Source organism: Xiphophorus hellerii, chromosome 8, assembly GCF_003331165.1.
Source record: "Xiphophorus hellerii strain 12219 chromosome 8, Xiphophorus_hellerii-4.1, whole genome shotgun sequence".
In the NCBI taxonomy this organism is placed as follows: Eukaryota; Metazoa; Chordata; class Actinopteri; order Cyprinodontiformes; family Poeciliidae; genus Xiphophorus; species Xiphophorus hellerii.
In genome coordinates, this window is record NC_045679.1 from 20,052,904 (window position 1) to 20,070,034 (window position 17,131).

Sequence of the window (17,131 nt, forward strand, 5' to 3'; positions counted from 1 at the left end):
ACCCAGTGAGCCTGATGACTTTAGTAGTCATAAATATGTCATTTAACTGTAAAGTATTGCCCTGTAGCAAAAATTTATAACTTGTCTTATTGCTCTTATAGGATCCATAAATCAATTATATTAACATATGTAAGACAGATAAAGTCATTAAGGGTGATAAAAGATCAGAACAGTGCTTTAGATACAATAACACCTGTACAACCTGAAAATGTATTGAATTATTACATTATATAATGTACACACACTACTGTACAAATGCATTTATGTAAAGTCATAATTAGAGGCTACATGACAAAGAAGGATTTCCAAGGGATGTAATTATATGCTTGAGGAAGTCTGACTGTAATATCATGTAGTAAACCTTTACTACATGATAGCAGTAAATTTAGAATTCTAAATTTTGTAGAATGGGGTTTTATTTTTAGCTGTTTTTTTAAGATGTCCCCATTAATTAAATAACTAGTTATTCTTAGCTATAAGTAATGCTTAAAATAAAGAAATATGTTAATAATTTCACAGTTTTGATGTGTGAAAGTGCAACAAATTGTGTCATTTCTTTTGTCTGTTTACAAACCTTCTGGGAGATAGCAATGGCCTCTGCATCTAACACATTGAATACTCTGGCAGTCAAGCCATCCCCTCGATCTTTGGCCAGCCAGCACTTGCAAGCAAAGATATATTTGACCCCTTTGGTTGGCACAGCAACGGCCAGCTCATCAACTAGCCAGCAGCTCTCTGGAGTGGCCCCATCATGGCCGAGCTACAGGGAGGGGAAAGAACAATCACTTCACACAACAAGGCTGTATTTTTCCAGCACTTTGACTCATGTGTGGGTGTGCATGGGAGTGCCCATGCCTCAGTGAAACTCTAAAAGCTTCACCCCTTTACTCACCTCCACCTTTCTAATCTCCCCCACGTCTGAACCGTGGGCCTCGAAGCTCTCTAAGGAGCCAGCCAGAAAGCCCTTCCTCCCGTTAGGAAGATCAAGCCACAGCCTCTCCGTTTGGGTGTGATTGACCCCAACGATGATTACATATGCCCTGCTGGCGGTGCTGGCATCCCGCTCCGGCCCAGTGCCGATGGAGACGTGGTATGGTATGACTGCAAGGTGGATATAATACCTTGAGGATGTGACTGACCTCAAAAAGAGATCACGATGAATGTGTGAATATTTCTTACTCGGTAGCTCTTCTTCTTCTTCGTCCTCCCTTTTCTTCTTGTTCTTTTTGTTCATGTTACTATCAACACTGTTCACTGTCAAGGCTGAGGTCTTTTTACTGTTTAGGCTCTCTCTGACACCTTCATAATCCTAAAACACAAGAGATTAAGAAATACAGGCACAGACAGACGTAGGTGTAACAATATAAAATAACAGAGATAAGATAGAAATATTTTTTGTCCATAAGAAAGCAGTATGGACAGAATGACTGCTGACAGTGGTATGCTTTTATACCACACTGGAGATTGTTATTTTGATACTGTCATTTAATTATATATTGCACATTTGCATTTAAGTAACATGTTTTTACTTTTCCCCAGTTGTAGTGCCATGTACTCGTATTACAGTACATATTTGCACAGCTAAAGTTGTTTAAAGTGTCACTAAGACCACAGCAGAGATGAGATTTAGAATATTTTCATTGCGTTTTATTCTGTGGAGTACATAAGGTGGAACAAACAAACTCATTAATCCAGATTCTTGTTTTAAAGGACAGCCTAAAATAAAAGCAAATAAAACTCCAGTTTCATACACTGAAAGACGTTCCCTAAGAAACTACTCATTTATTTGTTTGCTTAATTTGCGGGGAGTCCTGTCGTTGCATGTTACCTTGACATAGAAAACCCTTTTGATGAGTCTGTCCTCCCTCTTCCTGGAAAGCCAGCGCTCGCATAAGAACAGGTAGACCTCTTCTGTGTCGAGATCGAACACCTCCACTTGGTCCAAGTACCAGTCAGGACTCATCATGCTGTTATCATGGCGGATTTTTATCTTAAAAACCTGCCCGAGGTCCACGGCTTCAATCGTGAACTTATCCACCTTGGAGAAAAGATGATGATGAATTACAAGCATGTATAATATATACAGTACCTCACGAAAGTATTCCTATCACTTGACCTTTTCCACATTATTAAGATTTTATGCAACAGAGCGACACTATGCACAATTATGAAGTGTGAAGTTACAAGTTTCAAGTTTATTTGCAAATAAAAATGTGAATAGCTATAATGGAATGGTTTAAATAAAAGTATATGTACATATATGTGACTTAGAATGGCCCAGGCTAAGTCCAGAACTAAATCTAACAGATAATCAGTGGCAAGACTTTGATATTCACCCATTCCATTTTGACTGTGGCCATAAAAGTCAGTCTGTATAGGGAGAAGAGTTGCACCTTCGATATTAGAAAAAGCCTTCAGATTAATAGTCATGTATGATTCACAATTGTCCACTGGTTTGTAATCTTTCACTTAAAACGCCAATAAATTGCACTGATGCTTGTGGTTGTAACATGACAAAATGTGGAAAAGCTCAAGGTGCACGAGCACTGTATGTCTTCTCTTCAAGTATTGTAGCTAAGAAAACGTTTTCTTACAGATCCCCGTTCAAACTTGTTACTGTTCGTTTCCGACTTGCTCAGTTTTCTCTCCCCAGTGTCCCCCAGGTCTCCGTAAATCGTGAGGAAGACGTTAGCGTCAGTTCCAGCACCGCTTACATCACCTGTCATTACTGACACGTTGTATGTGTGAGCTGTGGTGGGAATAACAGCAACAGACGAGCACAGAACACATCAGTTTCAGGTACTTTCAAGACAATATACAGAACAAAAAGGCAATTTGCCATCTTTTGACAATGCTCTCATGACAGATGTATTAAGGGAAAGAGGAAAAGGAAAAAAGCAAGACACAACATACTCTCCAGGGCATCTTCCACTTCCACCTCAGTCACTTTCAGGCTGCCGTCTCTGGAAAGCTTCTCGGTGATGATGTCAGAGGGCTGCAGCTCTCGCACTGTTTCTCCATCATCTTCTGACTTGGCAAGCCAGCGCTCACATGGGAAGATGACGGTTTCTGAGCCCTAAAAAGAAAGATCATTAATATCTCTAAGAATTTATCTTAGTATTTTTAGAGAAGACTTTGCTTTAGTCTGTGTTTTCGAATTTGTACTTGTGATCATAGTAAAACCACACTGTTGGAGCAGTGTCAGTTTTCTATGTGAAGAACATCACCACCTGCTGACAAGAAACAGAAGAAGAAAATGCTGGTAAATGGTAAATAGGTGGTAAATGTAGGTCTACTGCGACGTTAAACAGGAAATCAGTATCACGGTTGAATTTTGTTTTCAATTTTCTAAATTTTCCAAAGTCAGTCTTGGAATAAATGGCTGAGAGGAACCTTTGCCAATACACTCATAAATGTAAATATTTTCTACATCAACATATTTTTAACAGGCTGATAACCTGATAAATGTTTAGTTTGAAATGTTGCAGTATTTTACGTTTGCTATCATTAATTTAGGTTAATCTGTGAATATAATGTATTTATGATCTAATAATTAATTTTTACATCTAATTATTGTAAAAATAGATATTTTAAACGCTGATTTAAATATACCGTCACAATAACGATTAAACAGATACACTATGAAAAGTCTAATTTTTATACAAGATGTTACCTACTTCCAAATAAAACAATCTAATTGTAATTGTGATACATTCTGACTTTTCATAATTTTTGTTTTATAAAAAATGCTACATCCATTTAGGGCTTTATATGCATGGATACCTGCTTGATGCAAAAATAATTAAAAGAAATATTATTTTTCACCAGATGATTTGAATGCTAAAGATTTTACTGATCAATATAGAGTTTCTTCTATTGTTGCAGTCACGCTGCAGACGTACCTTTCCCTTCCTGAGCAGGCGTCTAATCTCCACTCTGTCCAGATGCCAGCCTGGGTTGACCCCCCGGTTGTCATGGCCGATGCGGATCTTCTCAATTACGTCCCCTACATCTTCTAACTGCAAGAACAATACAAATTGCTCTTTTAAAGGGAAAATTCACCATAAGCAACCATCTGTTTTCCAAAAGATTTTTAAAAATCTGCATGTATTAAATTGTAGCTTCTCGTATTTTAACGTACTTCAACAATGAACATGTCCTCGGCTCCTCTTTCAAAGTACATTCTCCTTTCCCTCTTGTTGACACACAGAGACTTCTGCTGAGTGCACACTCCGTCTCTTCCATACAGAACAATAAAGACGTCGGCGTCTGTCCCAGCACCGAAAACATCGCTGGTGAAGGTTTTAATCTCGTACGGAACAACTAGAAACAAAACAAAAAAACAAACAAACAGAAAACCAAATTGAAAGTATTTTTGGCATCCAAAAGAAACAAATTTCATACGAGTGCAACGTAAAACAGTGAACATTACATGGTGTGTAAAACTCTGATTGAAGAGGGTTAGGAAAGAGATTCCTGACAATCGCCCCATCATCTTCTCCTTTGTCCAACCAGCGGCCGCACGGAAAGCGTAACTTCTGCCCTACAGATTGGGCATCGATCTCCACCCAATCGAGGAACCACCCTGCAGACCCTCCTCCTTAAAAATTCATAGACATTTTACAAATGTGAATGAACTTTGAGTTATTTAGCAATGTAAAAAAAAAAAAAAAGACATCTTAATTTACCGCAGTTGTCATGTCCAATACGTAGCTTTCTCAAGGGTCCCAGGTCAACAGCTTCCACTGTAAATTCATCAATCATGCCTTTCTCAAACTTGTTTCTATGCGTCTTTGAGGCCTTTAGAGTAATTATACCTGCAGATATGCGTAGAGTAGCTTAATACATTACGATGCATGCAAATCAAGCACAATGTAATAGCTTAAAGCGTCACCTGTGTCATCCTTGGTACCAAAAAGGGTCATGAAGACATTCGCATCTGTCCCTGCATATTTCTTGTCACCGGTTTTTATCCTCACTGTGTATGTTGTTGACATGGCTGTAAAAAATAAAAATAAAAAGTTACTAAATAGGTGAGATCTCTATTAATGGGTCTTATTGGTTCAGAATAGAATAGGATAGAATAGAATAGAATAGAATCTGGGAATATTTATGTGCATCAACAGTAAAGTGGTAGGTAAACAGAGATACAAATGAGAAATAAATAATAATAATAATAATAATAATAATAATAATAATAATAATGGCAGCTATGCAACTGTAAAGTATCAAAGATACATAAAAACAAAAGGTGACAAAAAATACAGTAATAAATAGGACATGAAGATCCTGCGATATGAAATTCTATTATGGATTTTAGTTTTGCTTTACATCTCCTCTTTTCAATAGTTGTTCTCACCCTTCTGTTCCAAGCCAAGGGTTGCTTCGGAGTCGTCTTCATCTTCATCTCCCTTCTTCATGAAGGCTTCATCCACAGGGACCAGCTCTCTGGCAAGCTGGCAATCATCTTCATCAACAGCAAGCCACCGTTTACATGGAAAAAAATACCTGCATAGAAGTACATGATTTGTCCAGATTCAAAGTCTCCACATAACACTCCTCTTTTTTTTTTTTCAAAGTCAAGTACCGTTTCATACCACACAGTGGAGCTCTGCTGACATAATATGTTTTATGAGTTGGCTGAGTTAATGCTGTTTTATCACATCTAATTGAAGGATCCTAAGTGAACACCCTTTTTCAATAGTGTGGTCTCAGTTATTCAGATCAAATAACTCTGACCTCAATAGCTGAGCGATCGGGTGCTCTCTTCCTATTATCCCAATGACTCACGTTGTGTCATCTTTGGTGTCTATGATTTCCACTCTGTCCAAAAACCAGCCGGCGCTGGCCTGGCTGTTGTCATGACGGATCCTGAGCTTCTTCAGGACCCCAAGATCAACTGCTGTCAGGCTGAAAACATCCTCCTGGGTCACACACAAGCAATAGAAATATGAAAAAAGAGACTTTTTATTTACATTTTATCAGAAAATGACATGTCAACAAATATTTATACCCTTGTCAATAATCAAAAGATAAATCTTTATTGGAATTAAAACCTTCCTAATTGTTGATTATGCTTCCGCTGGTGTTTTGATGATTCATTGGTGATAAACTTGAAGTATTTGAGTTTGGAAAGCCTCCTTGTTACCACTCTAAATGGGACAAATGTTACTACTAGTTAGACGAAGCATGCTGGTAAAATTAAAAGATCACTTTAAACCTAAATATAACCTAGGTATGAAAGGTTTTGTTGGCAATCTGTACTCTTTAGTTAATAGAAATACGTGTAATTGAAAGTTTATTTTATTTATGCTCAATGCATGCATGAACTTTCAGTTAGTAATCCATTCAAAAAGGGAATGAGGAAGCCAGACCGATCCTGCCAAGGCTCACAGCGAGGAATATGGTAAAGTAGGTAAAAATCCTTGAAGCTCAGTTGGAGGACTGCAGCTAAAAGTGGCATCTTAAGGTCACCAAATGTCAAAAACAGCCACACTGCAAAAACACAAAACCTTACCAAGTATTTTTGATCCAGTTTCTACTGGCAATATCTTAGTACACTTGAAACAAGACAAAATCAACTTACAAAGAACTTTTTAGCAATATATGGGACATTCCTTTAAGTGTCCTTAAGTGGAACCAGAACTTTTTTCCATTAATATTAAAGAATTATCGACATAAAACAAGCTTCCATTTCTTGCTGAAAAGTTACTTGTAATTTTTTTTGTCCTATTTTAAGTTTAGTGTGTAGTAAGATATTTGCACTGGAAATCAAACAAAAATACTTGGTAAGATTTTGTGCTTTTGCAGTGTAGTGGCCACTATCTACATGCTAACCAGTCTGTTGGAAAGCAAGTTAGCAAAAAACTGTTTCTTGCCCACAAACACAAACAAATATAAATCTTTCACTATTCTATGGAGTAGAATAGTGCTGCCTGGAGTAGAAAAGATTGCTCTCTGTGTGCTAAAGCTTGTAAAGTGTTGTAGAAGAAGTACTATTATTTTTTTACATGTTAAATACAGGCTGCAATCTTGAGAGAAGATATCTTTTAACTCAACTGGATCATAAGTAAGGGAAATACAACACTCCACTAGAAGTGGCAACCGTTTTCTTTGACAACAAAAGCTGAATTAAACTTGATTTTAAAATAGAGTTCCACTGAACAAAACATACCTGTCCTTTCTCAAATTTATTCAGGCGATTGGATTTCCTGAGCCATCGCTCTCCTGTGTCACCACTCTCTCCGTAAATGGTGATGTAGACTTTGGCATCGGTCCCAGCACCCCACATTGTCCCAGTGTACACATAAACCTCATAAGAGTTCACTGAAAGGAAAACACAGTAAATCTTCAGTGGCATTATAATAATGCATGCAGTGGCTAATTAAAATACTGCCTGTCAGGGGTGAAATATTAGTAAGTGTGCAGATTACAGTCATGCTCCACTTACTCTCCAATTCCTCGTTGGAGTCAGTCAGCAGTTCAACCACAATCTCCCCGTCCTCTTCGTCCCGGGCCAGCCAGCGGCTACAAGCGAAAGTAAATGTCTCCACCACTTCCTGCAGCTCCTCAATTATCTCCACCTCCTCCTCTTCTTTCTTTTTCTTTTTCTTGTCCTTCTTCTTGTCTTTTTTAGTTGTCTCTTCTTTTTTCACCTCAATCTGCACCATGGCCATCGTTAGCCTCTTGATGTCAACCATCTCCAGAAACCATCCGTCTCCAATGCCCTTACCGTCGTGGAAGATTCGGATTTTATAGATTTTCCCGACATCCAGAGCTTCAATCTGCATTTTAGGGAAAAGACAGTATTTAAAGTATGCATGTATATGTCTGAATTTTCTTTTTTTTCAGTCCAAATGCACCTTTTGCTGTGATTACAACAAACTGATTGTATCTATAGACTAAAGTTTTTTTTTTCTCTCATTCTTCTTTGCAAAATATACCCAGTCTTGTTGACAAAAAAAAAATCAATATTACAACCTTTTCATGAACTAGTTTTTGAATGCTCCTTTATAACGCACGCATATGCTTTGATCTAAAGCATTTCATTATAGCTCTGTCTGTATCGTTAGGGTTTATGTCCTGGTGAAGATGGAATCTGAACCCCTGTCTTACGTCTCTTTGCTTCCCTGTCACAATGGATGGCGACAACATGAATGGTAAAATGGTAAATGTCCTGCATTTGTATTGCGTTTTATCAAGTCCGAGGACTCCACAGCGCTTTAGGCTACAAGCAGTCTCTCACCCATTCATACACACATTCACCTGCTGATGATGGTAAGCTAGTATGGCAGTCTTGCTTCAGACTGACAGAAGCAAGACAATCGGCTGCCACTATCATTTGTCACCATAGGGGTGTCCGTTTTCCTCCACACCTGGAGAATTATTTGATCACTTGTATTTATAATGCATCTAAATTACAAACAAGTGGAACTCTGAATGCAACTTGTAGCACGGGAGGTCGTTCGGAGGTATAAGAGAGAAGAGGGTGAGTACACACCATACTTTCACAATGTCAGACAGTGGCAGGTGCTCTAGTGGAAAAGAAATTATGGCAGCAAACGACCGTTTGCTTAGTGTTTTTCCCCCAAACTAACTGAGTGAGTTGAGTAATGCTGTTGGATATACAGTAGGTAATATTAGCATTACCTATATCCAACAGGTAATTGGATATAGGTAATCCAATAAATGTTAAAATGATCAATTTTAACATTTATCATGTTAAGCTTGTTAACAAGAATAAGCTACTAATATTGTTGTTTTGTTATCCATGTTCAAAAGTGCATAGTTCTATATTTACTTCAGTATTTTATAGAAAAAAGGTACTTATAAGGGTAGTTTTACTGCACTGTACTTTTTTCTTTTATTTGAGTAATATTATTTCTACTCTTACTTGAGTAGATTGATTTTGCAATTAAATAAATAGACTTCAGAGATTGGAAACCTTAGATTTCTGCAACATATGAGCTAATGTTTATGCAAATTTGAGCATAATTACTCAACATTCCATACATGTCACTGTTTATATTCTTATTGTTTGTTTTGTATTAATAAACATGGTCATTTTTATTTAAAATGTTACATAAAGGTTTGTTTATGCATTTATATTGAAGTAAAAACTCGTTTAGTCTGGCGAGATCCACAAAAGTGCAATATGTATGGCAGGCCGTTTTAACATTAATTCTGTTTCGTCTGATTATCCGTGATTACATTCTAGATATCTAAAAATGCATTTTGACTATCCGGGATGGTAGTTTAAGATATCTGCATTTATATTCTCACTAGCAAGAATAATAATTTGAGAAATCTTCAATTACATTTTTATGAGTCAACATTCAATTCAAGATAACTCAAATGATGGATAACAAAACAACAATATTAGTAGCTTATTCTTGTTAAGCTTAACATGATAAATGTTAAGATTGATCATTTTAACATTTATCAGGTCACCGGACCTGTCATTTGACGGGACACAATATCCGTAGTTACAAGATATCTCGAACGTAATTATGACTAGTCAAATTTACAATTTTAGATATCTGAATTAAGAATTTCATGAAAGCCCCTTTGTGCTGTCCAAGCAGTTGCCTGCAGAGTTTTAGGTTTCCTGCACAAAATTGTCAGTACATGCCATGATGTAAGAAGAGCGCGGCAATATGGGATATGCGGAGATAGCAAAGCTTTAGGCACTTGAAGACTGTTTCAGAAATCTGTAAAGACTTTCTTGCTTGTTCACTTATAAACAAACAGCTTAAAAACCTAAAAGTGCTTCTGTCAATCTATTTCCAACATGAAAGTGATGCATTTTCACACATCTTTTTTCCTGTTTTTTTGTTGTTTTATAGAACTTTCAAAATGCTACGTAAGTCAGTGACGTTTTGACTGTACAGAATACATATTCAAGATATCAGTAATGTAATTCTGACTAGTCAGTTAATTTAAGATATCAACTAGAAAAAACATGTAATTCAATATATGTCTAATTCATTTGGAGATATCTTTAAAAAAAATTGACTAGTCAAAATTACAATTCAAGATATCTCTAATTTAGTTTTGCCTAGTCATTACTTGCTTTTAAGATATCTATCATTTAATTTTCACTAGTCAAAACTACATATCTTCTATCTAAAAATACATTTAAGATAATTATGGTGTCATTCAAGCTACCTTGAATTAGAATTATGACTAGTCAAAACTAAAGATATCTTAAATTTACTTTATTACAAGTCATAAGTGAATTGCAGATATCTGAAAGGTGTGTTTCAGATAATGAGTAGTTCATTGTAGATATCTTGAATTGAAGTCTCCATACAACTCAATGGGAAATCTGACGTCATTTCGACTGGTCAGAATGTAATTAGAGATATCTCGAATAGGTATTTTGTCTAGTCAAAAAGATAATTCGAGATATCTTAAATTAGTTATAGGTCTAGTCATAAAGCAATTTCAGATATCTGGAATGTAAGGCTGGTAAAACCGAATTTATGCTAAAACGGCCTGCCATCGAACGTGACAACATGCGACTCTGTTGTGTCGGCGGGTTTGATGCTATAGGCGTCAACATCTATGATGTCATAATGTTAGTGTTATTCTTTTGTCTTCCTTTTTCTCTAACCCTCACTTTGCACTTGTTTGTCACAGAGCCCGGATCAGTTCGAGTTGTTCCCGTTGCTTTAGCAGAAAACTTGAATTTTATCCTCAAACAAAAGAAATCTACAACTATACCAAGTAGGATGGATTCTTTATCTAAAGGAACCCCTGTTGTCACCGTCGAGACCCTGTTGGTACCGATCAACAGTCTTTTCACTGATCTGAACTGGATGGAGTTTTTGCACCTGACAGCTGGAAACCCAGATCGCAGCACCACATGCAGTCTGGTCAAGATTTTGGCACATTTCTTGAAGCTATTTACATCTAACGTTCTGGATAATTTCCAAAAAGAGAAATTCACCATTGAGGCTGTGGAGAGGGTCGTGGGAAACAAAGTGCCTGAAGCCTTTGCAAAAGTTCTAGAGGTTGACGGAGACATTCGTACAAAACACACCGAGGTAATAAACATGCTAATTGTCCAATATGTGGTTAATAAAGTCAATTCCAACACCACAAAAAATTACCACAAGCATATACTCAATTATATGGTTCACGAAACCAAGTTAATGATAAAGGATCTCTTTGTTGCATTGCAAATATCCCATAAGACAACAAAGACTGTAACCTTCCCCCGGCAAGTATCCATCGTCTACCCAGCTGAGACACAGTGTTGTTTCAAAATTCTGAAAAACAGGATCGTGGGGTTTTTCAGGAAGTACGTTTGGAGACGTTCATCTAAGGTTGCTGCAATGGTCATAGTAAAAAAAACGGAAAACGTCTTCAACTAAAGACAAGTGAACATTTGTTTTATTTTGTTTGGTGGGCCCTCTCATTAACACTGGCTGTTATTGTATGTACATTGTTATAAAAAGTAAGAACTCATATGTGTTCCGGAATGTTATAGATAAGTTACTTCTGAACTCTTGAGGTGTTTAACACAGAGGGAGAGTCCCTATTTATCAACGTATAGGTTGATAAATAGGTTTATCAACCTATAGGTTGATAAATGACTTTTATTTGTCATTTGTGTTAATATTTCTAAGGGTAACAAAAATACATTTAGGTCTAAATACGGTTCCCACAGTGATACCTGTGGTGTATTTTCATTTCCATTCTTGAGTTAGTAAATAAATTCTTTATCCTTATCAAGTGTCCTTATTCATGGGTCAGACCTACTCAGTTTCACTGGCTGGACCGTGGGGTGTTACAGTAAGCTTTACGAACCCGGAGCGTTAAATCTAGCATGCATGACAGAAAGCGCTACACAAAGTTAGTAGCTAATGAATAAAAATTCAGTAAAAATGCTTATTTAAGAAATATGATGAAAATGTTAGCGTGAACGTTATCACTAGCGTATCCAGTGACTAACATTTTGCTTCTACCAGTAGGATGAGGGTTTCCACTAGCATGTTGACTAACATAAAATTACTCCATTCAATGTGAAAACATTAGTGTGTAATTTGCTTTTTTGGGTGACGTTTTTCGCCTGTTACATTGCCATGGTAACTTGAAAATGCAACAGAAGTAAGAACTCCTTTCTCGAGCTCGAGCTGCACATGTTGATGTGAGGTTGCATGCAGTGATTTGAGCTGCATTAACAGTGACAAAATAAACTAATCTGAGTGGCTGAAACAAGAAGCCATCTGATTGGCAGATCAGATTTTTTTTTTTCGTGTAAAAAAACCCCAAACATTTGTGGATTGAGACGTCAGAGGAGTCTCTGAATTCACACACAAATGCAACGCAACTCACAGGCCAGAAACAGCTTGTAAATCAAGATATATTTGTGTTTGCATCAAAAATGCAAGTGTGGATCTCGTTCTGTGTATTTGTGAATTATGAGACTGTTTTAGCTCCATACTCTAACACCTGTGTGTCAAACTCAAGGCCCGTGAGCCAAATCTGACCCGCCATAAAGTTTTATGTGGCCCAGAGAGACACATACATACAACCTTGGAAGTAATCTTTGTATGTTTAAATAATATTTTGCCAATTAAATAAAAGCAGTTTTCAACTGAAGAAGATTAAGACCACAGAAAAAGAAAAATAATTCTGAGAAAAATGTCAAAATTTTGACTTTTTTCTCAGTTTCTTTTCTGTAGTTTTCATATGTATGCTGCCAAATTACCTCAATCTGAAATGATGTTCAGTATTATTGAATTTTAAAAAGTACTCATTGAGTGCAGAGGTGGCTATTTATTCAAATTTCAGAGGTGTGTTAAAGGATTTTATCAGTACATTTTGCCACAATCGGCCCTTCGAGGACATTCATAATTTTGATATGGCCCAAAATAAAAATGCGTTTGACACCCCTGATCTAGCACCTCCCATGTGTGCACATCTTTGCTTTCAGGTTTTCTTTTTTTTTTTATATAAAGAAAAATTATTGCAGACCCTGTGTTGCATTACTGAGGTGGTAGTGTAATGTAAAAACGTTCAAGAGATATGAATATTTTTGCAAGACACAGTGAACATTAACATATCTTGAGGTTTAACAGAGACCTTGAAGATTTCAGTGGTGCCACGTTCAAAATTGTTGGAGCGGCTTTTCAGGGCGAGGATTTCAGTTTTTCCTTCATCTCCATATATCTGACAGAAGACGTCGGCGTTGGTTCCGGCTGATCGCATATCGCCAGTGACCACTGTTATTTCATAGTTGATCACTGTTAAAGAAAAGGTGTGAGTTCACCATGACAAGTTGAGAAAAAAAACATGTAAATAAGAGGGACATACTTTTTATTTTTCATTTACATTTTTCAATTTCCAAGACCTCGCTGGGATAGATTTCAACCTCCACTTTGCCGTCTGCTTCATCTTTGCAGAGCCAGCGGTGGCTCGGGAACATATACTGCATCCCATGAACAGGCACGGAAATCTGCACACTGTCCAGAAACCATCCGGCTCGTAAACCTTCATTTGTGTGACCAATCAGAAGACGGTTGATCTACACATACAGAGCAAATTGATGAAATACAGGGATTAGCCTCAAATAAAGTGCCTGAACGTGATTTTTCTCCGAGATATAACACACTTGCCTTTCCGATGTCATACGTATCAAGGGTGAAGATGTCAGTTCTTGCCGTCTCAAAGTAATTCCTGAGGTCATTGTCTGAGACGGCCAGGATCACTTTGTCAGTGTCGCCCTTTTCACCGTACAGCTTCACAAACACTTTGGAGTCAGAACTGGCACCGTTCACACTGCCTGTCTTGATTGCGATGTGGTAGCCGACATCTGCACGCAAAGTGTTTCATTGTTTATTCAAATTTTAACACAAATGCTAAATAATTTGTTTGGTGTTTTTTTTTTTGTTTGTTTTTCCAATGAATGCGTTTGAAAAAATGTCTTTCTAGTGACTTACTAAAGAGACGCACCCCGTCTCCAGCTGGAACCAACTCACGGATAATCTGCCCGTCATCTTCATTGCGATCTAGCCACCTAGAATTTAAAAAAAAGTATTTATTTGAGAAATATATTTGTTAGTACATTGTTGTCATGAGAATGACTTGACATGAATTGCTAATATAAAAAAACCCCAACAATATAACAAGACAAACACAAAATCAAGGTAATATACAATTTATAAAAGTTAACATGAAATGTACACATGTAACCAAATTTATACCTTTGTCTTATGGAAGTAGTACTTACCCAGCTTTAAACTTAACGCACAGTTTAAACATAAAAAATTGATATTTATTACAACCAAAGTTTGCACATCAGTGGTGATAATGTGAGTTTGACTGGATAAACTTATTGGCTGTATAATCATGAACATGGGTCTTCTGTCTCATTACTTCTTCTTAAGTCTCCCAGGCCGTCTCTAATGAACAACACAGACAAGCAGGAAGAACACTTTTTTTTCTGGAAGTAACACTGCACCCAGCTTTGCGGTTGCACTCCAGTTACAGAACGAGAGAGCTGGCTGGCTGCATGCATTTAGTGTCCATTTGTAATAGCAAAGCCATCCAGCTCTTACCTAACTACTTAAACACATGCCACTGGAAACCTACTGACCCCAAACATGGGCAATTTGCATCAGTAAGAAGACTTCTAAAAATGCCGGAAGGATTTTAGTCGTCTGACAACTAGCTTAGTGGTGTTTGCACAGAACAATTAGGATGTAAACATGTGAATTATTACAAAATATTTATCAGTTTCCTACATGTAAAATCCTTTTTACATTTTACAGAATATAAAGATTAAAGAACATCAACAACTTGCTTCTTATTTTCTAACAGTTCGAAATATAAATGTATTAAGGCAAAATCCCCCAGGTCCTAAATTACCCAAGCAGCCGCAGGCCGTAACATCACCACACCATGTTTGAATGTTATTGTTTTTCTAAAATGCTCCGTTAGTTTTAAGCCAGATGTAACTTTCATCTCAAGAGTCCACAGAAATGTTTCCCAAATTTCTTGGGGATCATCAGGATGACATGGTCATAAAAGGGTTAGCTGAGGCGAGTGAGGTCTGCAGGGCTTTAGAGGGAGTTTTGGGCTCTTTTGTGACCTCCTGGGTGAGTCATCTTGCTCTAACGTTGGTCAGCCAGCCACTACTGGGAAAGTTCCAGTTTCTCCTTTTATGGACAATGGCTTTCATTATGGTCCTAATGCTCTGAAGCGACTTTGGAATGAGATTTATCACAGAACATTAATTAAGATCTGGTGTGACAGTTGAAATTATGGTTAATTCCAAACATTTGATTAATCACCATTTATTCATGATTTAATAGAAGGGGTGCATTGTTTTTGTCGGTTTAGTTTTTTTATGTCTTTTCTGATGATTTTGTTATTTAGTAAAACTATTTTTGTCTTATATCAAAACTTGTTAGATGTGCACAAAATAAAAAGCAAATGAAATCAACAATGGGTAAAGATTTTACTTCATAACCCTGCATATCAGGTTAGATCCATTCTGAACTAGTGCATGGTGTGAATGTCTGTGCACAGACTTTGGCTGCTTTGTTCCCTATTTTTTCTGATTTTGTCTTTGTACCTGAGTTTAAGTAAATTGAAGTAAATCCAGCAAAGACCTTAAACAGGATCTGAGACAGATGTAGCAAAAAGCTGCAGATTTTCAGTTTATAGCTCAATATGCCTCGTGTCATACATCATGTGCAGAGTATTGTCTTGCCTGAAACATGGGAACTCAGTGGCAGAGGACTCAGGCTGTCCCTCCTCTCTGACCAACACCTTATCAAGATACCAACCACAGCCTCCACCACGGCCGTCATGACCTACTCTGACTCTCCGCACCTGACCCAGGAAGACTGACTCGATGAGGAACTCATCATGCTGTGGGCAAAACGGGGAGAAAATAGGGACTTGAAATACATTTCACAAAGAACAAGAACGTAAATTCATGTGAAATTTAGTTTCATTGTTTACTCACATTTCCCTTTTCAAATTTGTTAACATTGTTTTTGCTCATAAACATGAGTCGCTCTCCTGTGTCACCCAAGTCTCCAATAACATTGAGGAACACGCTGGCATCGGTACCACTACCACTGACATTGCCAGTGCAGATTGTGACCCGATACTTTATCACTGAAAAAAAGTATCAGAGAATTTTCCTGACCCCTTGAACAGTTACTAAAACACTATATATTTTAATAACTGGGAAATATCATGATTTCTTACAGGGCAGCGGTTCATCATTGAGTGCTCCTGTGGCGGGAAGTTCTCTGACAATCTCATTGTCATCTTCATTGATGTCCAGCCAGCGGCCACACTCAAAAGAATACTTGTCCATGGTTAGTGTCTTGAGCAAAGTGACCTGTAGAAAGTTGAAGTCTCATCTGTCATCAAGCTCACCTTTTTCTGCACTCTGGTTTGTGAACTTTCTTCACACAACAAAAAGAATGGTCATGACTCACCTTCGCTAAATGCCAGCCAGCAAAGGGATTTCGCTTCTCATGCCAGATCCGCAATTTTAACAATCTTCCCATGTCCGGCATTTCAATCTACAGAAATCCCCCCCAAAAAAGTTAGGTATAAACAAAAACATTAAAATCCTAGGAACATTTTATGGATCAATATCACAAATAAACCAAATAAAGAATGAGATGATGCCAGATTTACCATGAATTTGTCAAGCTGTCCTTGTTCAAAGCTATCTGAATTGTTTTCCAGTTTGATCTCATCTGACTTTCCTTTCTCTCCATAAATCTGCAGAAATACTTGGGCATCTGTGCCTGCGCCTTTTATGTCTGAGGTCCAAATCCACAAGGACCATGGGTACTCTAGCGTGAATAAAAAGAGTATGATTCCAACACAAAATTTGTATAAATAAAGATAAATCATTATTTTTTTCTACACAGTAAACACTATGATTTATTTGCAGTGATAACTCACTTTTCTGTTTTTTCTGTCTGAGAGAGACCATCTCATACAGTTCCCTCTCAATAAGTCCGTCTCCTTCGTCCTCATCTAGCCACATCCCACATGGAAATGTTTGCTCAATGCCAGTGAATGGGCAGTATATCACCACCTGCAAGCAAAATGGCTGCTTAATGGATAAACCACACTGTTACAATCAATC

At 37.4% G+C, this 17,131-nt stretch overlaps 1 protein-coding gene across 1 annotated transcript in view; it reads right to left on the minus strand.

Annotated features, from left to right (window-relative positions):
- loxhd1a (lipoxygenase homology PLAT domains 1a) overlaps window positions 1-17,131 on the minus strand; it is a 34,210-nt gene that overhangs the window by 8,363 nt on the left and 8,716 nt on the right. The window contains exons 10-34 of the mRNA XM_032569346.1: window positions 16,945-17,080; window positions 16,672-16,832; window positions 16,467-16,553; window positions 16,231-16,366; window positions 15,983-16,137; window positions 15,725-15,885; window positions 13,950-14,026; window positions 13,626-13,822; window positions 13,342-13,534; window positions 13,093-13,253; window positions 7,451-7,784; window positions 7,175-7,326; window positions 5,791-5,924; window positions 5,360-5,508; window positions 4,895-4,999; window positions 4,689-4,817; window positions 4,433-4,600; window positions 4,142-4,323; window positions 3,903-4,019; window positions 2,914-3,076; window positions 2,595-2,749; window positions 1,829-2,038; window positions 1,180-1,309; window positions 893-1,101; window positions 575-760 (exon numbers count right to left, since the gene is read on the minus strand). Coding sequence (XP_032425237.1) covers window positions 575-760; window positions 893-1,101; window positions 1,180-1,309; window positions 1,829-2,038; window positions 2,595-2,749; window positions 2,914-3,076; window positions 3,903-4,019; window positions 4,142-4,323; window positions 4,433-4,600; window positions 4,689-4,817; window positions 4,895-4,999; window positions 5,360-5,508; window positions 5,791-5,924; window positions 7,175-7,326; window positions 7,451-7,784; window positions 13,093-13,253; window positions 13,342-13,534; window positions 13,626-13,822; window positions 13,950-14,026; window positions 15,725-15,885; window positions 15,983-16,137; window positions 16,231-16,366; window positions 16,467-16,553; window positions 16,672-16,832; window positions 16,945-17,080 — 3,987 coding nt within the window. The remainder of the gene's footprint in view (window positions 1-574; window positions 761-892; window positions 1,102-1,179; window positions 1,310-1,828; window positions 2,039-2,594; window positions 2,750-2,913; window positions 3,077-3,902; window positions 4,020-4,141; window positions 4,324-4,432; window positions 4,601-4,688; window positions 4,818-4,894; window positions 5,000-5,359; window positions 5,509-5,790; window positions 5,925-7,174; window positions 7,327-7,450; window positions 7,785-13,092; window positions 13,254-13,341; window positions 13,535-13,625; window positions 13,823-13,949; window positions 14,027-15,724; window positions 15,886-15,982; window positions 16,138-16,230; window positions 16,367-16,466; window positions 16,554-16,671; window positions 16,833-16,944; window positions 17,081-17,131) is intronic.